At 40.9% G+C, this 23,735-nt stretch overlaps 4 protein-coding genes across 5 annotated transcripts in view; 2 read left to right on the forward strand and 2 right to left on the reverse strand.

The window, feature by feature from the left end:
* Positions 1 to 7,279, reverse strand: part of LOC146371548 (clathrin coat assembly protein AP180-like) — a 29,902-nt gene extending 22,623 nt beyond the window's left edge. The window contains exons 1-2 of the mRNA XM_084953706.1: positions 6,688 to 7,279; positions 6,292 to 6,570 (exon numbers count right to left, since the gene is read on the reverse strand). Coding sequence (XP_084809832.1) covers positions 6,292 to 6,421 — 130 coding nt within the window. The 5' untranslated portion in view covers positions 6,422 to 6,570; positions 6,688 to 7,279. The remainder of the gene's footprint in view (positions 1 to 6,291; positions 6,571 to 6,687) is intronic.
* A 266-nt stretch (positions 7,280 to 7,545) lies between these two features.
* pgm3 (phosphoglucomutase 3) lies at positions 7,546 to 15,618 on the forward strand. Its single transcript, XM_084953699.1, has 13 exons — positions 7,546 to 9,717; positions 11,710 to 11,918; positions 12,020 to 12,204; positions 12,307 to 12,374; positions 12,569 to 12,702; positions 12,847 to 13,042; positions 13,125 to 13,282; positions 13,389 to 13,472; positions 13,562 to 13,660; positions 13,785 to 13,904; positions 13,989 to 14,111; positions 14,373 to 14,546; positions 14,670 to 15,618. Exons 2-13 carry the CDS (start codon positions 11,712 to 11,714, stop codon positions 14,757 to 14,759), a joined length of 1,638 nt encoding a protein of 545 aa, XP_084809825.1. The 5' UTR covers positions 7,546 to 9,717; positions 11,710 to 11,711; the 3' UTR covers positions 14,760 to 15,618.
* Positions 15,619 to 15,922: 304 nt separating this feature from the next.
* Positions 15,923 to 23,248, reverse strand: ngs (notochord granular surface). Of its 2 annotated transcripts, none has more exons than XM_084953700.1 (10): positions 22,316 to 23,248; positions 22,020 to 22,185; positions 21,636 to 21,785; positions 20,411 to 20,530; positions 20,210 to 20,305; positions 19,785 to 19,919; positions 19,587 to 19,697; positions 19,399 to 19,509; positions 19,183 to 19,307; positions 15,923 to 18,656 (listed from the first exon to the last, which is right to left on the reverse strand). In XM_084953700.1, exons 1-10 carry the CDS (start codon positions 22,510 to 22,512, stop codon positions 18,383 to 18,385), a joined length of 1,485 nt encoding a protein of 494 aa, XP_084809826.1. In that variant the 5' UTR covers positions 22,513 to 23,248; the 3' UTR covers positions 15,923 to 18,382. The 2 variants fall into 2 exon arrangements, with proteins under 2 accessions (XP_084809826.1, XP_084809828.1); XM_084953702.1 differs by having other exon boundaries at positions 16,053 to 18,656; positions 22,020 to 22,145; positions 22,316 to 22,396.
* A 16-nt stretch (positions 23,249 to 23,264) lies between these two features.
* The window catches only part of ccnc (cyclin C), a 7,447-nt gene continuing 6,976 nt past the window's right edge, over positions 23,265 to 23,735 (forward strand). Inside the window, exon 1 of the mRNA XM_084953705.1 lies at positions 23,265 to 23,399. Coding sequence (XP_084809831.1) covers positions 23,368 to 23,399 — 32 coding nt within the window. The 5' untranslated portion in view covers positions 23,265 to 23,367. The remainder of the gene's footprint in view (positions 23,400 to 23,735) is intronic.

Consider the following 23,735-nt stretch of genomic DNA (forward strand, 5'->3'; position numbering starts at 1 on the left):
AAATAAAGACTCTTACAGTAATCCACGAGTTCTAAGAATGAACTGCGAGGCCTCACACTGTGTATGTCTCTGCACCACAGTGTCTTGGTGTGCGTTTTCTACCCTACATCTTAGTCTGAGACTGAGGAATGAGTTTTACAGTTACACAACAAAATCGTGCACCAGCCCGAATATTCTAGATAATGGTAAGCAGAACACATCTGCTTGCTGTGCTACATGTGTAGATTTATAACGCTATCAATAATACTATAGGCGATTGTTCATTGGAAATATATAACACATAAATTTCAGACCTAGCATATACAGCTAGCTAAACATTACAATCTCTATGGTAAATAAAAGCAAAATAAGGAGCTTTTAATGTGACCAGTATCTCATATGGGACCTCACTGCACCACTTAGCAGAATGTTTTAATCAGCTAACATTTTGGGAAACATCTAACTTGCTGACAGAAGGTACCATGGATTCCGGCGCCGCTCCGAGCTGGCAGCCGGTATCAGCAGCTCCGACCTGACTGAGTCCTTTTTTCTCTTTTTTTGTTGTTATTATGTTTCTTGTTCTTGTTTTTTTTTTATTGAGGACTGTACTACTCCACAATGGAGCTCAGAATTTTATGGACAATCGTGTTTTTTATCACATTTTTTACGGCATCTGTGTCCGGAGAGGCGTGGAGGTCCGACCGCCCATTGTTTACAGCAGGGATCAGCTGTTAGCCCTCGGGGCCTCCGCTGTTCTGCCTACCGCCAAGCAAGCCAACATCCCCCAATAGGTGAGGAGGAAGAGACGCGGCACTCGGGCCGGGATTGGGCGTCGCAGTAAGGTTAGGAGGTACCAGCCAGCGATTCCATCTGTTATTATGGGGAACGTGAGATCGCTCCCCAAAAAAATGGATGAACTGGCGGCTCTAACCCGACATTAGAGGAGCTACAGGGAATGCAGCGTGATGTGCTTCACAGAGTCGTGGCTAACCGCGCTAACTCTGGACTCACACATAAACATAGACGGTTTCCATCTGGTTCGGGCAGACATAACAACGGCAAGTGGTAAGAAGAGAGGAGGGGGTTTGGCTGTGTTTGTGAACGATAGATGGTGTAACTCTGGTCATTTATCTATCAAAGAGACGCTAGGTTGTAAGGACATTGAGCTGCTAGCGGTTAGCATGAGACTGCACTATTTACCGCGAGAGTTTACACACGTCATTATGATAGCTGTGTATGTCCCGCCCTCTGCTAACGCTGCAGCAGCCTGTGAGATCCTGCACACTGTAACCAGCAGACTCCAAACACAGCATCCTCAGGCCCTTTTCCTGATCTCTGGGGACTTTAATCACATCTCCCCATCCTCCACTCTCCCCGCCTTCACCCAGTATGTCACCTACCACACCAAAGACAATAAAACATTGGACTTATTGTATGCTAACACCAAGGAGGCATACAGCTCATCACCTCTCCCTCCCCTGGGGGGCTCAGATCACAACCTGGTTCATCTCCAGCCTGTGTATAAACCTTTAGTACACAGAGAACCAGTTGTGAAATGCACAGTTAGGAAATGGTTGGCAGAGCCTGAAGAGGCCCTGAGGGACTGTTTCCATTCTACTGTATGGGACAACCGCTGCAGCCCTTTGGAGGATGACCTCAACAGCATCACAGACTGCATTACGGATTACATGAACTTCTGTGTGGACAACACCATACCCATTATAAAGGTATGGTGTTTTTCTAACAACAAGCCATGGATAAATCCTGAAATAAAGGCTCTCCTCAAGGAGAACAAGAGAGTCTTCTCCGGTACCGGTACCAAAGACCTCCCATCCCAAGGACCTCAGCAGCTACAGGCCTTTAGCCCTGACATCACATCTGATGAAGACCCTCGAGAGGTTGGTTCTAAACCATCTGCGCCCCCTGGTGAGGTCTTCATTGGATCCGCTGCAGTTTGCTTACCAGCCTGGCATCGGGGTGGAGGACACCATCATCTACCTCCTGCACCGAGCTCTGACTCACCTGGAGAAGCCTAGAAGCACTGTGAGGATCATGTTCTTTGATTTCTCTAGTGCTTTGAACACCATCCAGCCACGACTTCTGAGAGACAAGCTGGAGCTATTGGGAGTGGACCACCACTCTGGACTACCTCACAGAACGCCCACAGTATGTGATGTCACAGGGCTGTGTCTCTGATACGCTTGTCTGCAGTACGGGGGCCCCACAGAGAACTGTGCTGGCACCGTTCCTCTTCACCCTCTACACTGCAGACTTCTCCATCAACTCCCCACGCTGCCACCTACAGAAGTTCTCTGACGACTCTGCCATAGTCGGCCTCATCACAGGTGAGGATGACTCAGAGTACAGACAGTGGACTGGACTTTGTGGACTGGTGCCAGCAGAACCACCTGCTGATCAATGCCAGGAAAACCAAGGAGTTGGTGGTGGATTTCCGGAGATGCAGACCCACCACACTGACACCGGTGAACATCCGGGGAGTGGACATTGAGATAGTGGACTCGTATAGGTACCTGGGTGTTCACCTGAATAATAAGCTAGACTGGAGCCACGACACTGATACTCTTTACAGGAAGGGTCAGAGCAGACTCTACCTGCTGAGGCGGCTGAGGTCATTTGGAGTCCAGGGAGCGCTTTTAAAGACCTTCTATGACTCTGTGGTGGCATCTGTCATTTTTTACAGTGTTGTATGTTGGAGCAGTAATTTATCGGCAGCTGAGAGGAAGAGGTTGGATAAACTCATTAGGAAGGCCAGCTCTGTTCTGGGATGCACCCTGGACCCAGTGCAGGTGGTGGGAGACAGAAGGACTCTGGCCAAAATAACATCTCTGATGGACAGAGTCTCCCACCCCATGCATGTAAATGTTGCTGAACTGCAGAGCTCCTTCAGTGACAGACTGCTGCATCCTCGATGCATGAAGGAGCGTTTCCGCAGGTCCTTCCTCCCTGCAGCTGTCAGACTGTACAATCAGAACTGCTCCCAACAAACATAGATGTTTACATCAGCGCTGTAACTTGGCACTATTTTATCAACCGATTCACACTATAACCAGGGTTTGCCTCTGATCTGTATTCAATTTTATTTAATTTAATAAAGTTACAGTACTCTGTTTTTGGTAACCATTGTCGTTGATGTAAATATGTAAAAATTGTGTATGTTTCTGTTCTGTGTCTTGTGTACTGTTTGTTTGTATATGTGTCTTTCTTGCTGCTGTTACACCCAAATTTCCCCTTGTGGGACAATTAAAGGATTATTCTATTCTATTCTACCAGTACTCTAGTGTTTATATGTGAAATACAGTGCATGGATAAAGATATTTGATGGTTAGCACAGGTTAGCATAAGTTCTCAAAACAGGGGAAAACTTTCTAGCCTTGCTTTATCTAAATACATCAAAATTAGCCAAAGCTAGTAAATTCATCTCATGCTGACAACAGGAAATTAGGAAGTTAGTGCTCCCACACCACACACTCCCTACAGCAAGTAGCTCCATTTGTTTGAGTTGGCAGAATTTTTATGCAGATGCAGACCCAAAAGGAAGTTGTGTCTCTTCCCTTTGGGTCTGCATCAAACCAGGGATCTTTCACTTGTAATCCACTACACCATAAAGCCTCTTCCATGTTACTCTGCAATCTGAAAATAGCAATATTCCACTTTCAATATATACAGTGTTTCTTTAAAACACTGTTTAGAAACTTAATCTAACTAAACAGACTGTGAAGAATTAAAAAATAGGACATTACAGTATGTTGAAGTTGTCAAATATGTAAGTTAGTATATTGTACTGTCTGCTTAAGTTAGCATGCTAATTAGCTAGCACCAGGTGACGGAATAGCAATGTTGTCTGGAGAGGATTTTTTTTTTTTTTTTTTTTTTACAGTCTGTGATTCTTTACTCTTTTTAATCATGTTGAATGAAAGACAGTCAATGAAAAAAACATAAACTCAATGATGTCTGACAGTTTGGTTTCTTCCTGCATTTATACTTCCTCACACATGCTTTAGATGCCCCCTCCCAGATTCACTGACAATAGGCAATACCAAGGACTGGCCCACACAGCATATAAGTGAGGTCATATCATTTATCAAGCAACCCCTTCCACTTATGAATTGCATCTTTAAATCGAGGAGATGTAAAATGTTAGTTTGTGAAGTTTATAGATGCCGGTGGGCACGTGTTCTACATCTGGAAAGAGCCAGGCTGACTCAGGTACTAAACTACTGACTGAATAATCTAAAGCTCGTGTGACATAGTTCTAGATCAGGTAAGAACACTGGGACACTCTTCATAACAGCAATTTTTATACCAATTTGACCTTTAAAAAAGGGACAATCAGTGCCTGTGGTGATGAGAAAACGCTACTCTTTCATTTACCTTGGGTGGATACATTAACTCTGTACATGCCCTCCATTGTTTCTTTCACTATGTTTGCCATAACCATGCATGACTAGACAAACCAGAAATACAAAATTCAATACAGTGTGTCATTTAACCCCAGCCCGTTTCATAATAAAATCAAACACAGACATCTAAATCAAAAGACAAGGTCATTTTTGCTCCAAAGGTACAGCACATAAAAAGTATAACATTTTGAGCTTTTAGTTTGTAGTTTATTCATGGGTGGAAAGGCACCTGTATGTTCTTATTAATCTATATTTACACACCTGCTTCTTCTAAGGCTACTTATTATGTTGCTGAAGACAATCAAATCATTAATTTGTTCTCATAAAAGTGGACCATGTCACTAAAAAGGTCAGACAGTTAACTGTACTGAAAGACCAAAACAAATGTCTCAGTTTAATAGCTACACATCCATTGTGATTTCCTCTGCAGTCTAGTGATGACAGGCCTGTCATTTCCACTCTTTCTTCTCAGAGTCCCCTTCTGTCATTACACTGCCCCCTGACACTATTAATCTGTTCCCTTGGCAACTGCACTGCACAACCACCGCTACACATGCATGTCAAGCCCAAGGGTTGAATAACCCTAATAATCACCAAGCAATAACTAAAACCTGTAGTTGCATAATATATTGAATATTATTAATCAAAAACACTGAAAGCTAGCTAATTAGAAATGTTTTGATCATTAAAAATTACCCTAGTGAGCCTTTAGTTGTTTATTAGATTTTTTTGCTATGTGTGGTTCTTCATAGGTCTTCATAGTGAAAATGTGTTTTACTGTTTTGAGGTGAGGAATTTCCTCCAGCCAAGACTGCAGCAGAGGCACAGTGGCCTACATACCAGAAGTCTGTTGAACTGCCCTGTTGAATTGCCCTAGAAATAGACCCAGTATAACCTATTTGATTATGGAAATAAAAGACACATGTTTATGTTATAGCTTACTAAATGAAAATATACAGAGAAATCTCTACATGTCTGCAGCAGTTTTATGTCCTTGGACAAAAAGGCTACAAGCAGTGCCGGTAAAGGTTTTCCCAACACGTCCACACATGCACATGTCCAAATCTGCACCACTGAAAGCTAGAAACCCTGAAACTATCACATGGAGCAGCAGAGAATGAGGAAACAATGCTCTCTGGTGTAGTCTAGCTTTTGCATTGTCACCTTTGGCTTTGTAAATTATGCAAGACAGCCATTGGCTGATTTTTAAATTATTCAGCAGGGGAGTGGATCACAAGATATAAAGTCCTAGCAGAAGACACAGGACCAGACTAGACCTGACCACACACACACACACACACACCCTTGGAAAACACACAGGCAGACATACAAGAAAAAGAGCCAATCAAACTATCCAGAGCAGTGCCACTGCTTTGGGTTGACTCAGTGTTTGTGGTAATGATGATTTGTGGAGGTGGCTCCTGCTGTCATCTGTAGATGTGTCAATGAAGCTGTGAGGTTTGTAATTTAATTCAGCTGTGACTTTATTGGTCTTAAATGGCTCCACTCTAACCCAGTTAGTGCACAGGCTCCTGTACGCTGCACCACCTCGGTTACAGTCGGTTTCAGCATGGAGTAAAAGAAAGTGGCCTTGAAACAGCACAGGGAGGGGAACTTAAATGGGTCTGTCAAACTACCTTAAAATATTACATGTTTCTCCTTCCCAATCTCTCCTTCTTTCTCCCTGGGTGTCCACCATCTTCGCTGGACACAAAGGGTCAACAGAGGGGGTCATCACCATGGCTACTATATCCTGCAGCACACCCATTTAAGTAAACTGAACGAACAAGCCCATAATGCTGGCATGGTCTGCGTGTGTGGCTGTGTAATATGTAAGGCCTAGGACCTATAAAGCTACAGTCAGTGCAGTGAGGATGAGGGCCACACTTACATTCCAGGTGCTTTTTCTTGGGCGCCATCACTTCGTGAGTGGTGGCTTTGCAGACAGCCCGGGCCATATCCGATCCCGTTAGCTGGTACTGCGCAGCGGCAATGCGATCCGTGAGCGTTTGCCCCGACATTTTCTCCTAGTTGTTTCGACCTCCTCAGGAATTTATTTCACCACAGGACGGTGAGGGGGAGGGGGGGAAAATACGAATACAACCCAGCTTCTTCCCTGCGGTTCAGTGAGATGAGTGCGTCCCTCTCCTAGATGATATAGGCCTGCGACCTTATGTGTGGGAGGGGGTGGGGGGGGGAGCAGAGAAAATGAGCTGGATAAATGTTATTTTCGCAGTAAATCGTGTGGTCACGTTGTTAATATTCGCCGTTGCATGAGTAGACTTACGCAAGGTTGTGAATTCCCGGCGGCTCGTCCTGTTATAGGCTCCGAGCGTTCAGTTCAGCACCTTGGAGAGCTAAAGCCACTCGGTTATGTAACAAGCTGGCGACGAAAGCTATTTTCTCAACCCGGTGAAATTTATTCCAGCAATGGAATAGACTCGTCTAATCGTACAACAGTGTTTCTGAAAAATAAGGTATATAAATCAGCGCTGCATAGGTCGGTCAAATATCCTTGTTGGAGGGGAACACCGGTTTTCGCTCCCTTTCCCTCCTTCGTTGTTGCATTAAAAAAAAAGCTTTTGAATAAATGAAGAACCCGCAGTGCAAAGCAGGTCGTCAGATTGCGGCTTTTCTTTCCTCTTTGATCCGTCAGTCTCGGCTCGGAAATGCCGTTTCAGGCTGTGGTCCTTTCCTCAGAGAGATAGAAAATTGCGCACCGCTTCCCGTCGCCAACACTGCGCAGCGCAAGAGGCTCGGGAACAGGAAAAGCGAGGAGGGAATTTCCTTTTCCCCTTCCCCCTGTGGTTTGTTTATTTATTTGACCTGTCTACAAGTCCATCCAGACTCTCCTCCTCTCGGCAGCTTCTCGGACAGGGTTGGGTGACACACGTCGCATCACCACGTCTCTTAAAGGGGTGTGGGCATGGGGGGTCACAGTACAGAAATCGCTATCAATTTGCGCCAAAGGGTTAATACACCAGCGTCATGGTGGCATACTAGCTGCTGCATGTGGGCTGTATCACACCGGGGCTGCTCGTAGATCACGCGGAGTGACAGATGATGAAGGTGAAACAATTCCTGCTCTAAGCAGGCTCCTTTTAAATATGTGATCGGCAGAGGTATTTTTAATCACATGTTAAACCACAAAAAACTACTGATCACAATATTTTTTTGTTTTGTATTTGGGAACATCACGTATTTTGTATTCAGAGCAGATGATATTGGGGATGTATGCCATATGGTGAGTTAGCGTATTTGCTTGTAGCTCAACTCTGCCAGAGAGCTCGATAATCACGATGCATTCTGGGTAGACCCGGCCATGTTGTTGTTCACGTAAAACCAAAGTAAAGATAGACATTGTATAATCATTTATGCTGCTATTATGAGCCCTTGGCTTATCTGATATTGTGAATCTTGTTTGTGTTCTTGTTATTTAGGCTAGGTTTTTTAATTTAATTATTAACAAGCTAATTATTAAAAAAAAGATGGACACCAGCCTGTAGCCAGATTTGGGCTTATCCAGGTAACTTCAAGGTTGACCCTGGATTCACTTCTTGCCAGGCTAAATTGCCATGGTGACTTACGCTGCCGAATTAGTGATCAGTAGGTGTGAAACTACACACATACATATATTTAAATATAATATGAGTAAAAGGTTTGGACACACCTAATTATTTAATGTTTTTTCTTTATTTTGATGACTATTACAGTGTAGATTTTCACTTAAAGCATATGGAATTATGCAGAAACAAAAAAGTGTGAAATAACTCAAAACATGTTTTAGATCTTCAAAATAACCACTCTTTGCTTTGATTACTGCTTTGCACACTCTTGGCATTCTCTTAATGAGCTTCATGGGGTCCTCACCTGGAATGGTTTTATATAGTTATGAGTAGACATATACACACTTATTCAAACTATACATTTTAACGCATGTCATAAATTATGTTTATATATATTGTTTATATTCATATTTATGTCAGTATATTTAGCTTATCTAAGTTTTTTTGCACTGTGTGAAGAAGTATTGCCTTCATTTTGTTATGCTTGCATAATCACAATAAAGTCTAGACTCTTGAAACTTTTAACTCACACAGTTGACATTTTTTTCCTGCTTTCATATAGGCTAAACTTTATTAGTTCAGCAACTCTTTCCCCTTTCTTACAGGCCAAACCATTTCAAGTACACAGACATTCATAAAATGCTTTTAAAACCACACAGATGTACAGTGCTTACCCACCCACAATGCTGATTTAAATGTAGAAGCTGGGTTACTTGCATTCTTTACTATAAGTTCAACACAGAATGCAACATTTTCTCAACAAAACATTTGTGGGACTCAGTCAGGCAACCAATGAGGCTTGGCTCTGTGATTCATGCAGAAAAACATTTTTTGGATCTTTGGCCCTGCAAAGACACTTTGCACAGTTTCGTTTTACTTGGTATTTTTAATGCTGCAGGTTTACATATTTCTTTTCTTTTCCAGTTTATAATTTTACATCTTATAGCACTACATACACCTTCATTAGGCAAAAGGTTTTACTTGGAATTTTAATATTGCAGTGTCATAATGCCCTTACGTTTCTACACTATAGTTACACTAAACTGTACAGTGAATCTTTCAGAATTAGAGTAATTCATACGTTAAATTGTTTTTCATGTATTTTATTATGGTACAGTGTTTCATTACAACACTTCATGTTTTGGTGCAGCAGCAAGTGGAAGGGCTTGTGGTGATGCCAGTCAGAGGGAGTCGCAGAGACTTCTGTGTGTCTGAGGTGTAAAATCGTACCCAGATTTCATTGTCGCATTTCAAAAGCTGGCTTTCTGGAAACAAAGGAATACAGATTTTGCTTTCGCAGCTGCCCTGCAGCCTGTACCCATGAAAGAGATGTCTAATATGAAGTGTACGGGAGGTGCCCAGTCAGGGCACTATAATGCATGACGTCGGCGACGTCACGATCCCGTGCTCTGCAGAGCTCTAAATAGAACCCTCAGTTGTATCACTTGTGTATTTTAATTTTGTTTTACTTCTGTGTTGTTTTACTTTTGTTTTTGTTTTCTTTCTCATTGTGAAAATGAGCTGAAAAAAATACGATAATTAGGAAAATAAAATTTATCGACAGTAAAGTATAAAAAAAGAAACTAAAAAAAAACGCTCGACTCCCGGCTGAGCATGCGCTGTGTATTCGCAACACGTGACGTACGCGGAAATGAAGCCACGTCGCCCGTGAGAAGGGAGAAGGAGGAACCTAGATCCAGGAAGCTTTTCACTGACTGCACTGTAGTGGAGATACTTCAGAAAACACAACAGTAAGTAAATTAAAATTAAGCGAATCTGCTGCACAGCGCAACCTTTGGTTTAAACACAACGCGTTTATTGTAATCTCTTGGTTTATGTGGCTTGAGACGATTTTATGTAACTTATTTTACTTGGGAGAAGCACGTAACTTTCTTTGCCATTCATTTGTTGTGCTTCATTTTATTGAGCTTCATACTTTGCCCTCATTAAGTGCTGTCAGTGTTTAGTCCAGTCGCCGTGTTTTTAGCCTATTAAATATGGTTAAATATGATAAACAGCATTTTAATAAAGTAAGCATTTCCAGACAAGGGCTTGGGCATGTGACCTCAAATCAAAATCACGACTAATTAAAACATTTTACCCAAATTACGATTAGCGAACCATTATTTATAGTAATAACCTTCATGGTTTACTAGGCTTGTTTTGCAAATATGTTCAAACAGTAAAGCTGGGACACACACACACGCACACATATAACATATACAGGTGGTATTACCTTTGCTAGAGCCAAAATTGTATTTATTTATTTATCCTTTTACTAAACTGCCTTCAAGTAAACAAACAGGCATTACTGTCAAACATGTTCATCAAATACTCCAGCCGGCAAAGAAAAACAGAATATAAACAAATAAGTTAATTTAAGGTACTTCATTTAATTCATTTTGCTGGGACTCATTCCAAGTATTTCTGTTTTAAAGCATTCCTCTTTTCTAATCATTTTATACACTGAAGATAAATTGCATAATTTTTAAATGCAGAAAAACTTGGAATAAACAAAACTACACTTATAAATATAAAACTTTCCAATAATCAAAAGGTTTACACACCGAAATTCCACCTTGGTTCTTTATAGAAACCCGAAACTTAATCATATCATATTCTAACACAGGAAATGCTTTTTTTTTTTCTACGACAACCATTAATGAACACTGTCTATGTAACTTAATTAACAGCGTGATAATCAGATAACTTGAAACTTAACTAACTTTTAATTACATCAACATTAATGTTATTCCTCCAGCTTTTTGTAAAAGATATGCCAGGATACTAAACTATAATGTTAATTTTTTACAAATGCTCCAACCATTTTAACATAGTACTTAGTACATGAGTTACTTCAAACTCGATGACATTCATACCTCTCGTTTCTACCAATTTTACAACATTGCTTTTCTGAATAAGATGTTCTTTATTACTCCAATGAATTTGGTTTAATAGTTCTGTTTAATACAGCTAAAGTGTATGCTGGATTTACTAATGTGGCAGTGCAAACTTCTGTAAAAGGAATTCTTTTTTTCTTCACAAAAAATGTGAAGAACCTTTTTAGCAAAGGTTCCCTGAAAAATGTAATTCTCTGAAACCTTCAGAGAGGCTTCAGGAACCTCCAGGGAACACTACCTGAGGAGTTACCCAGAAATTATTTTGTGAAAACTATTGTTTAGAGGGAGCACACCCTGAAGATTCCCTCTAGGACTTTATGAAAAAGAGTCTTGAGAGAAGATGCGTAGAGAGTTTCCTACAAATTTAGTGTTTGCAATTTTCTTTTATTTAGGAATGTTCTCTGAGGGTTTGTTTTGTAAAACCTTCATTTAACCATCATAAAACTTTCATTCAAAATTAATTTGTGAAACTTTAAAGACAAACTTCAAAGGGAACATTCTTTAATATTAAAGACTTGTACAAAATTCTCCAAAGAACATTTTTCGAGTATTCCTTATTTAAAAACAATATCAGGGAACCTTTAGGGAACTTCAGAACTCCTCTAAATAGTCCATTGTTTGTTAAAGAGTTTATTTTAAAAATTATCTGTTGATAAGCAGATAATAATTTTTTTTTGTTAAGAATTTATAGTGTTATGTTATGCATCGGTAGCTTGAATCCCCTGCTTTTATTGCATAATAATAACTGTACATGTTATAATTCAAGTAAGGTTAACATGGCGGGGCTTTTAAGGAAGATCTTAACACTTTCTCTGCCACTGATGCTTTTCTGATATGTTTCAGCAATGGCCGAATTTCAAGAAATATCAAAGCTGTCCGCTTTGCACCCGAAGCCCGCAGGGCTTGTTTTGCAGTATGGTACTTCTGGCTTCAGGACCAACGCCAAACAGCTGGACCACATCATGTTCAGGATGGGTCTGTTGGCCACAGTCCGCTCCAAAAAGACCAAAGCAACCATTGGTGTCATGGTTACTGCATCGCACAACCCAGAGGTTAGAGGGATTCATAAGCGCAAATAGCTATGGTTTATTTTCATCATAAATTACAACTTCAGCCCATTCCTGTTTGTCTCATCATGTCTGTACTTGTGTAGGAAGACAACGGGGTGAAGCTCGTTGACCCGATGGGCGAGATGGTGACACAGGACTGGGAGGAGCATGCCACCCAGCTGGCCAATGCAGATCAGGAAGACTTGCTTACTGCTCTGAAGAATATTATAGAAAAGGAGGCCATTAACATGAGCCAGGAGGCTAATGTGTTTGTGGGAAAAGATACTAGGTATAATATCTTACTACAAACAAATAAATCAAAAACTGATCAAATATAAACCTGTGTGTATGAGTAGAATAGCTTCTTTACAGTCGTGTCCTCTGCCTGTAGGAGCAGCAGTGCCAGCCTTTCACAAGCAGTACTGGATGGAGTTTCTGCTCTTGGTGGTCACAGCAAAGGTAAGAGAAGTGGATACCTAAAAGATATTCCTGTGATTGGCTGCCCCTCAGCTGGGTTGCATTAAAATATATGCTTTGCTATGTATTAGTTTCCTTCTTTGCTTGGCTTTTTTGTTTTTGTTTTTGTTCTTTTATTGTTGGTTCTTCTTCTGGCTCCTTATCTGCCTTTTTATCCTTTCCATCTGTCCTTTCAGACTATGGTTTGGTGACCACCCCTCAGCTTCACTACATGGTCTGCTGTCAAAACACACAGGGTAAATATGGAGAGGCCACAGTGGAAGGATACTACACTAAATTCTGCCAAGCTTTCATTCAGCTCACCAAGAATGTAAGAAGCAGAAGTGTGTCGTGTGTTATTTTGCGCTTGCATTCAGTCACTCTTTGTTTGTTTGTGTCGACGTGTTTTATGACACATTCATTCATCCAGGAACTACTCCTTTCTTTCTCTCCTCCATGTTTTTCTTTCCATTAGACATCCAACCGTACGGATGACCAGAAGCACCTCTGCCTGGATGGCGCTAATGGCATCGGGGCTCTGAAGGTGCGTGAGATGGAGAGTCACCTGAAGAAAGAGCTACAAATTTCTCTTAATAACGATGGCAGCAAAGGAAGGCTTAACCACCAGTGCGGAGCCGACTATGTGAAGGTGCAGCAAAAACCCCCAACAGGTGCGCATAGGGCCAGTTAAATTACTTGAATGTACTGTAATCGTTTTAATATGCGAGACCTGTCTTGCATTCTCACATGAAGGCATTAAGATTAACCCAGGAGAGCGATGCTGTTCCTTTGATGGCGACGCCGATCGAATAGTTTATTACTACACGGACTCTGAAGGAACATTTCACCTGCTGGATGGAGACAAGATGGCTACCCTCATCAGCACTTTTCTCAAAGAGCTGCTCATACAGGTATACTCTAAAAAAAAAACAAAAAAAAAATCATGTAAATGACATACGGGCACGCACTTACCAACAATCGCTGTTCTTTGTATTTTTTCTCCCTTGGAATGCACAGGCTGGACTAGACTTGAAGATAGCAGTAGTGCAAACTGCTTATGCTAATGGAAGTTCAACACACTATCTGGAGAACACAATGAAGGTGACAAAAAAAATTCCACAGAGAATTCAGGTGTTTTATTTAGTATTTATATGGAGAGGACGGTTCTCACAGATTTATTTGACACTTAGGTCTTAGTGAGGTGTACGAAGACTGGAGTGAAGCATCTTCACCATGTAGCCCAGGAGTTTGATGTTGGTGTGTACTTTGAGGCCAATGGCCACGGAACAGTGAGTACACACATATGCACACATATTTAAATGCACTGAAAATCACCTGTAAGGCTAACCTGTCTCGATGTTTCCAAAAATCAGAAGTAATGTGTCATCCTGTGTTTGTTTGTGTTTGGATCAGGTGTTGTTCAGCAAGGCAGCTGAAGAGAAAATCCAGCAGCTGGCTGAGGACACAAACGTCAACGACGAGAGGAAGAAAGCAGCTCTCCTGCTGCGAAACACGATCAACGTCATCAACCAGGCACGCTCACACTGACATCAATGTTGAACTGAGCTCATGCAGACAATGGAGCTCTGTTGTTAACGTCGATATTTTCTTTTAAAGACTGTAGGAGATGCCATTTCTGACATGCTGCTGATTGAAGCCATACTGGCCATCAAAGGAATGACTATCCAGCAGTGGGACACCATCTATACCGACCTGCCAAATAGGCAACTTAAAGTCAAGGTGCTCATATTGTATAGTTATGTATTATATCCAGGATATAAAGTGTGACTGATAGAAAGAAAGAAAGAAATACGCACTTTACATTTAATTTATTCCATAGTATGATACAGCAGTGCCGAACCAAACTAAGGAGGCTTTTATTTTTTTAGATAAACGTTTGTCTACTATAACCCTGCACATAGTAGAGTGTCTGTGTCTACTTCAAGCCAGTTAGAGATAGTGGCTCCTGAGGGTGATCTTTCTTTTTCTTTTTTTGTGTAGGTGGCGGACCGCAGGGTGATAGACACAACAGATGCAGAGAGGCGGGCGGTGACCCCAGCAGGCCTGCAGGAGGCCATCGACAATTTAGTGAAGAAGTACAGACAGGCTCGCTCCTTCGTGAGGCCCTCTGGCACCGAGGATGTGGTGAGAGTATACGCAGAGGCAGACACGCAGGTGAGAAATCTATTTTCCAAGTTTTCTCTGTTATTGATTCTCATGCCAGTGTTACTGAGGTTAAAAAATATCTGGAAGGGGAGGGTTTTGTGAATAATACTCTGGCTCTCTGTGTTGTTTCAGGAGAGTGCTGACGCCCTGGCACATGAAGTCAGCCTTGCAGTGTATCGCCTTGCTGGAGGAGTTGGGGATGAACCCAAACCATTGCATTAGAACCACAATCACACAAACACACCATATTGATCGATCAGAATTACAGAATTGCTGATCATTATTTTATTTTTTATTTTTTTAAAGTCAGGTGATACCAAATGATTTTATATTGTCCTTATTTTCTTTGTATTTCTGTCACTCTGATGATGGGGTACACATCAGGGGAATTAATAAAGGTTGGGGGAATTGTGTGTGTGTATATATAAAATTTAAACAGTCAAACAACTGGTTTTAATGTGGGTGGTCATTTCACTTGGTCCCAGATATTTGTGAACAGTTATTTTAAATAATTCCCTTAATTTTCATTAAATCATGTAAGTTTACATAATGACTGTTGAATCGGCTTTGCTGCTATTATTTGAATTAAATAATGGAAAAAAGGAGAGTGGGTTTTTTTTAATTACAGTGAAGTAACACTGATAGAATTCTATGATTGAAATGAAAACCACAACTATGTTTGCAACATTCCGGATAATAAAAGTATGAACATGTATTTATAAGTTACACTTGTAACTTATAAATACATGCAGCTTATCACACATTTGATTTCCATGTGTAACAACTGTAAGTGTCCAGAGTGAGGACAGACTGAGGGACCCACTGCTGCAGATGATCTGTGAGACTTTCCACCCCTGATGATCCACCAGGACAAACTCAGCAGTGTCTGAGAAGGAGTCGGCACCAGCTGACAGTGTTCCCTCTGTGTGAGGGACTAACAGAAAAGTTTAAAATAACTAATGGTCTGTTCTGAATCAGTCTTATTAGGTAATGTTAAAATAATTTTATCATTCAAGTGTTTTCAAAGTGGGAGTAAGTACTCAGGGCCTTCAAGTTAAACACTATGAAAGGCAGTAACAAGTTTACTATTCAGAAACCTAAAGTATGTATCAGTAGCAGAATGTACCTAAAAATAAATGTCAGTTTTTTTCAGTTCTATGAAGCTTTGAGTATTTTGGATTCGTAGCACTGCTGTGTTTGTTGCATCATATTGCTGTAATTGTTTATATGCTTTATATGTTTTGAGGTAAGTTGATCTATAGTGTTACATCATATTTTATAGGGATGTTATGTGTTTGTATACTTTCTGCCCAGTTTGATCCATTTAGCAGAAGTCAGCCTGTTTAAGGCTCTGATATCTATTCTGTATGACTTAAAGCAGTTATGACATGGTATGATTTTCTCACCCAATAAAGGCATATTTAATATATCAGTGTACTCTTCATTTTATCAGAAAAAGTTATCACAGCTCGTAGATTTTCTTTTTACACATAAATGTAAACATTCAGACAAATTTAGTAATGCCAACATATTAAAAGAACAATATTTGTCTCATATATGATACATCTATATATACACTGTAAAGGGTACTTTGAGTGAAGATTTAAGGTGATAGGAAATATAAATAACTACAAATTGAATCTTTACTGAAGCTCAGTATTTGACACAGAGTTCAAACTCACTGCTGTATTAATTACTAATGATTAATATAATAATACATTTAATACTGGTCATATTATAGTAACATTACAGATGACTTTAGTCTGATGAACAACATTAGCTAATTGTTATTTACTAGCTAATCTTAAAATTACTGTTCAGTACAGAAATGAAGCCCAACAATCATGTTTTTACAGTCCCGTGGTCTCAGCCTCAGATACTTATCAAATCAAACAAAGCTCATATAAAAACAAACAGATGAACAAAAAAAAGTCTCCCTAATTTCTGTCAAACAATGCTGCATGAAGCGTTTTTTCTATCATGGTTGCTGAGCAGCGTCCCATTTCACAAGCCTCGCACTTCCGGCCTTCTCGGTCTTCGAAGGACCCGGACCACGTGGACCGCGAAGGTCCGGTCCTCCTAAGGATGCAGCCCCTGAATTGGGACACAGCCTATGTTCTCTGTGTCTTCCTTGTCATCCTTGCTACTGCGTTCGTGTGTTTCCTGTTTTACTTTGAAAGTCTGTATCCAGTGTCAATGTATTGTGTTTTGCTTCCTCCCTGTCTCCTCATGTCTTATTAGGTTCAGCTGTGTCTCCCTCCTGTTGCTTATTTCCCTCTTTACTTGTGTGTATTTATAGTGTGTGTTTCCATCTGTTCCTTGTCAGTCTTTTTTTGTGTATCATTCCTCCATGCTTCCTCTGCGTTTCTACTGCCTCCTGGTTTCCTGTTCCTTGCCTCTGCTCACCATGCTCAGGTTATTTTGTTATTCATAGCTCTGTGAAATGATATCGCACTAAGAAAATAAGATGTGTTTAATATTGGATATGCTATGGGATAGATTTACTAAGTGAGGCAAATTATCATGACGTGATCTGTGATCTACAAACAATGCTCTATGTATACAAAGATTCAGACAGTTTACTTTGGTGAAACCCACATTCAGCGCGAATTAGTGGGTTCAAGAGTACATAGAGCAATGCCTGAATGGTTCAAACACACTAACAGTTATATTTGTTGCAGATTCAGCAGAGAGAAGTCACTCACTGTGCACTCAGAGCCGAGAAAAAGAAGCTCATTTCAGTTTATTTCTGCTCTGTTTTATGAAAACGGTGTTAAGAAAGCAGAGCAACTGCAAATTATATTTTCAGTCATTTTACTTCTTTTCTTTTTGTAGTTATGTGCATCATTGTACTTTTTTGCATCTGTATTTTCTTTAACTTTTCTGTAATAATTCGGATCTTAAAGTGGTTAAATGAGCGTCTCTTTGTTGAGGGCAGCCTTTTGTCTCTCCAAAAGAACAATGTAGGGAATGTTTTAAATTCATGCAAAGCTACTCTAGTAGAGTCTAAGAACAAAACACAAAGCAGTTAATTTGGGCTGAAGAAAAATAGATTAAATGAAATTCCATTTGATAATTTTCTGAGCATTTAAGACAATCTTTCATGCAGTTCTTCTTCTAGTAGTTGGGGAAATGTGAATTTGGTTTAAAAAAACAAACAAAAAAAAAAAGTTTTTTGTTTTTTTTTGTAGGGCCATGATTCTCATGTTGGCTGTGAGAGGTCCTGGGTTCAAATCCCAGATGAACCTGGGTGGTGTTTGGGGCTTTGCTGCTGAACTGTTCGTGCAAGTACGCATGTATTGAGTAAACTAACAGTGAAACTAAATGAAAGCTAAACACTTTCAGACAATAAAAACTAAACTGAAATAAACATAGTCAGACTAGGAAGTAAGTATAAAAAAAAAATAAATGCAAAACTACCCCACCCACTGTAGTAGAAGCTGACTTGTGTGAGTGGAGGCAAAGGAGGCGGCTGACTAAAGATGAGCAGCCTGAGGTTTAGAGTGTCGGGCCGAGCGAACCGATCCAATCCACAGCATTACAAGGTAAGCGCATATCTAGGTGAAGTGTGAGTCCAACCATGGCTGGTTCTCCATGTTTTCCAGATGAAGGGTCAACTCGAAGACTGAACTTCAGGAAACACAAGCAGGACTGCCAGGGAAACTGCGGTTACTTTTGCAGCATTAAATTACATGAAGGTTGGCTGAGTTACCGCTGTAGAGGGAAAAATGATCAGGCAGAGAACTTCTGCTACAGCTGCTCCTCAAATACTGTGTAGTCACTAGAGATCTGGCTGAAAATGTTACAGGTTTTATGTGTCATGCATTCAGTGCCAAAGTCGCCCTCTACCTGATGAGGACAGTCTTTCTCTTGGACATCACTGTTGCCTGCTTCTCTAAGTTACCATCAGCCTGGATGTCTGATGAGGCTGCTGCTATTCGGCCAGCACCTGCAGCTCTCTCAGTGCTGTTACCGCTTGTATCACTCAAAGATCCACCCAGCTTTGAAGGTGCTGAGAGAGCACATTTGCTATCACTGGAAGGAAGTTGCAAGCCTCCAGTCAAGGAAAGGTTTTGGACCATGGTGCCCAGTCGGCTGTCTTCCCCCTCAATCAGTTTTCTAACACACAAACATACGAAAAAAGAAAGGAAAACTGATGACAATTTGAACCAAAGTTTTACCGGTTTACATCCATCTGATCTGTTGCCTGATTTTCTTTCCACATCTTGTGTAATTTTGCATACCTCCACCTTTTCTTCCTGTTTTCCTTCTTGACAGCCACCCTTCCACTAAGGCCATTTCTAATGAGGCTTCATTTATCAGTTGTAAATGAATGATTAATAGGTCAGTGTTAAGTGGTTTACCAAATAAGGACAGGTACAAGAACTGGACTGAAAATTAGTGAAAAAGGGTGGCAATGTCCAAAGAAAAACATTGAAAACCTTCACAAAGCCTTGAGAAAATTAGAAGGGAAATCTGTTTCTTTGGAAGCAAACTGTAAAGAAAAAAAGGAGTGTCTCAAGACTTTTGCATAATACTATTTATTTTCTACTTGATGTAAAAGCCACACACCCACATCTGTGTATGTGCACATTAACAGTTTAAGTGTTCTAAGTGCTTAAAACCTATTGTAATGCTTGTTCACCTGTAGGTGGCGATCTCAATCTCCAGAGCCATCTTGACATTCAGGAGGTTCTGATATTCTCGCAGCAGCAGAGCAGTCTTTTCCTTGCTCACCTTCAGATGCACTTTAATTCCCTCAATGTGCTCCTGTTGAAATTACATCAGAGGTGTATGTTTTTTGTTGTGATCAGGCCAAAGGATGACAAAAAATATCTCTATAAGTCAGTCAGTTAGTTACCTCTAAGCCCTTCTCTTCATTCTTATATTTCTCCAATCTGTCATGGATCTGGGCTTCCAAATACTCATTCCTTGTCTTCAGTACCTCCAGTTCATGTTCTTTGTCTAGGATCTAATTGTGCACATGTACACTGAGTATCCAGAGAAGTTGCAGAATGAACCACAAGAAGAACAGAAAGTAACACTCACATTCTTCCTATAGGCAGCAATTTCCTCTCTCATACTTCGGACTCTTTGAATATGTTCACTGGAGGTGTTATCAAGGTCCTGAAACTTGGTTCTATACCAGGTCTCCATTTCCTGGACAACACAGAATGAGATGCAAAGAGATCTAGAGACAAATTCTCCAGAGTCGGGGCATACTTCAGCTTCATCAATGCCACTTACCTCCAGGTTTTTGGCAGCAATGCTGTCATACTGAGACTGAATCTGTTTTAGGGCAGGGGAAAGGTCTGGGAGGCCAAACACGAAGTCAGATTCAGAGGATGCTGAAGAGATGTGCAGGATCAACTCCTCAATTTCCTTTCAGTAGAACAAAAACAAACACGGGTGGGGAACAGTTAAATGAGCTAGGAACATTTTCAATTCTATGAAAGCAAATCTACCACTCTGCCCCACAGATTAATCAGAACTTGTCTGTTTGACTTCCTCTGAAGTTTTCACACCAAATAGATAACTACAATATTTATGGTCTTACTCACTCTGTCCATCAACACGAGCTGGATTTGACAATAACCAGCAAATTTACAGCCCGTTAAACCACTGATGGGGAATATGAATGACATGCCAACCACGAGGCAGCTATGTGTTACCTCTTTGTGAATTCTCTGCAGGAAGGAGAGTTGAACCTCCAGATTTTCCAGCTGCCTCTCCAGCGCAATCCGGACTGAGGTTGCTTCGTCCACATTCTGAGAAGAACAGAAACAACAGGGATATAAATGTAATTTATTTTCACAAGCAGCTACTAAGTGTCTTTATTCAAAGTTACAAATTGACTTTTCATTGTGTCATACCGGGCGTAGAGCCTCAATCTCATACTCTGACTTCTTCCTGGTCTCCAGGGCTTCATTATATCTTGCCTTCAGCGTGTCCAACTGGCCCAACATTGCCGCCTTGGCTGCCAAAGACAGATCCTGTACAGGCCACAGATACAACTGTCAAACTCCTGTAGAATCAAAAAACAGTGCTACCCCTCTGCGCTAGCGCTACCCAATGTGGGAAAAGAGGTAAAGGAGGAAAACAGGACACAGTTGCAAACCATTTGACAATACACAAAAAAACAAGAACATGAAAAAGAACCGCATCATTTATGTGCAACAAAATATTACAAACACACGCACACACATAAAATTTTAACACTTTGGCCAGCTTATTATCCCAGCAGGGTACTTATTTTCCACACCGGAGTTTCTGCAAAAAGAAAGAAAAAAGAAAAAAAGAAAAAAGAGAGACTGTGGAATCATGAGCACAAGAACAAGCTCTAAGTACAAGATTGATAGAGGCTGGTGGGGTTTTTTTTTGTGTTTGTTTTGTTTGTTTTTGTTTTGTGCCTGTCCCGTTTGGTTCTTTAGCCATCAGAATTGTTGTCTGAAGGCCTTGCCGTATTGGTCCATTTGATTGACCTCTGCTATTATTATTTATTTTATTTTCAGTTGTTACAGACGGGATAGACATGGCTGGGGGACAGGAAAGGGAGAAAGAAAGGGAGAGAGAGGGAGGGAAAGAAAAACAGAGGGGAAGAGGGACAGTAAGAAGGGGCACTTATAAAGAAACAATCTCCTGGATCACCTGTTGAGAGAGAAAAAAAGAGAGCAACATAATAAACACAACACCATCGCAATAATGTAGCTTAGTGTAAATAACAGTAAATACTAAATATTGAATGTTGTAGTGCAGCACGCAGGACCGGCAGCGCACAATGTCCTTTGAGGTAGCAGTCAACAAAGGTGTAGTTTGTGTCTGTGAGCAGTGAACACCCGTGTGTGCACCTGTGCGTACACCTGTGTGGATGAGCGTGCTTGTATTCAAAAGGTTTGCCCATGTAACAATCTGCTAGAGGGTGTGGGGAGCCATAGCCCCGTCCCCCAGGACGACAACAACACTCCATCAATATTTTACTGCGGAGGGGTAAGAACTGAACAAATAAGGGAGTGAAATAATGCAGTGGTGACTACAATAAGGACCCACACCAGCTCTCTCAGTTTGCCACTTAAAAAGTCACTTGACTCTCTCTCTCACCCTTTGCTCTCTCATTTTCTCTGCGTCCCTGTTTAGTTCCTTCAGCTGAGACTCGTAGAGTTTCCTAAGCCCAGATGATCTGTCATAGCTGCTTCTCAGGGCCTCAAGCTCAGCCTCCAGCTGCTTGTTTTTTGACTCCAGTGTTCTCACCTAAAGCAAGGAGCATGAGAAACAGGTTAAAAGTAAAAAAAAAAACAAAAGCACACAATGTACAATGTGCTACCGTTTCATCTTAAAAGGTTATGAAGCACTATGTGTAATGTTAACTTTTATGTTCTTGTTCATTTCTGAACAAGAAAAACAGACAACAGAACAGACCTGTGTGTAGGTGTTTCAGGTTTTATTATAAACACAGAAGCAGAATATGGTTGGACTGCAGATTACCTTTTCGATATACACTGTCAGACGGTCATTGAGGATGACCATCTCCTGCCTTTCGTGGGTACGAGTCAGCATAAAGGCCCGGTTCTCCTCTGCAGCCACATCCAGGTCCAGTTCCAGCTCACCATCCTTAGACACACCAAAGCACAGAGCTCCCATACTTGTACTGCTTTAGGAAAGGAAGAGAAAACTTTTTTCTGATTGATGTTAGTATTTTTTGTTTCACACTTCTTTAAAAAGACAAATCTGAACACAACTAACATAAATAACCAATAAATACATTTTTACACGTTACCCACCTGGTCAGTCGAGCCTTGTTACTGAGGGCCATGCGCCCCCTTGTCTCACCACTCCGGGTGAAGCTTGCTGACCGATGCCGGGTCTCCTTCCGGGTGGGAGATGGACTGGAAACCCGCAGCTGGCAAGCAGAGCTGGCTGCCAAAGTGCCCTCGAAATGACGGCGGTATGAAGACATCCTCTCTGGACTGCGGCTCATCCTGGCAGACTTGACTGATGGAGCTGAACACTGGAAACCGATCGCTTACTTTGTCCCACAGTCTGTGCTGGGGTCTTATATTCTCCTCAGCCCTTCCCTCAGCACCTAAAGAGGAATGTAGAACCTCCCCAACCAAAGGGTGCATGTCCCTACAAATATCTGTCAAGCTTACGCCAAATAATTTATTAGACCTATAGACTGCTGAAAGAATATTACTGACAATAATGACAGAATTTTTTGCTGAACTACTTTTAAAGCCTCCTTTAAAGCAACGTGTATATGCAGTGCACTGAAATCTGAATTTAGAGCCCATATTATTTTCAGCAATATACCAGTCACACATTTTGGTGGATAAAAACTTCCAGACAGAAGGACAGACTTACGACGACTGATATATGTTTCTTACTTACTCACTGTTTCTTAGTGTTGTCTTGTGTCTGGTGATTTTTGTTTTACTTGTACAGTGCAATGTTAATAGAATCAGGCTAGCTTGAATATAAAATATCCAAATGTTACTGCATCATGTTACTGTATTACTGTAAATGGTAACTGTATCATTAACACAATGATATTGACTGGACATGGACTGCTTTAGTCCTTTGAATAATGTTACTTTATTCAAATTAATTATCAATTATTTAAAACTCAAATCAACACTGTCTGAAGAAAAAATCCCACTTTTGACATTTTAAAGGATTTTAAATACAATCCGGAACCATCCCCTTTCGTTTTCCGGAAGGTTTTTGATGTTACTCTAGCTTCTGCTTAGCCTAACTACTTTCCGTCTGGTATTCACTCCTTTGCAAGCGAGTAATATCAGTTTAAAGCTTACTTCTCTACCTCAGCTGCTACGATATGGCGGGGAATTTTTGGCAGAGTTCTCATTAGTAAGTTTTTATTAAAACTTCGACATGTTACGGTTTTGTTTATGAATTCGCCTTCTCTGTTGTGAGGCCTAGCTGTATTTGCGGATGCATCGTATGACGACGCTAACAGTTTCTCCTAAACTGCTGCTACGATCTAAAATAGTCAATATAAATAAGACCGAAAGAAAACTCAGTAAGATTGTATATGCCATAAAACGTAATCATGCAAGCGTTCTGTTATGTTGTCAGCGACACCAGAGCCGGCGGCTAAAGCTTAGCTTTATGTTGTTATTGTTGTCTTGCCTGCTAGCTTCATTGCTCACGTTTTGACGTCTAAGCGGTTTGAAACAATATTGT

This window comes from Perissodus microlepis, chromosome 15, assembly GCF_051167445.1.
Source record: "Perissodus microlepis isolate ML-2025 ecotype Zambia chromosome 15, ASM5116744v1, whole genome shotgun sequence".
NCBI lineage: Eukaryota > Metazoa > Chordata > Actinopteri > Cichliformes > Cichlidae > Perissodus > Perissodus microlepis.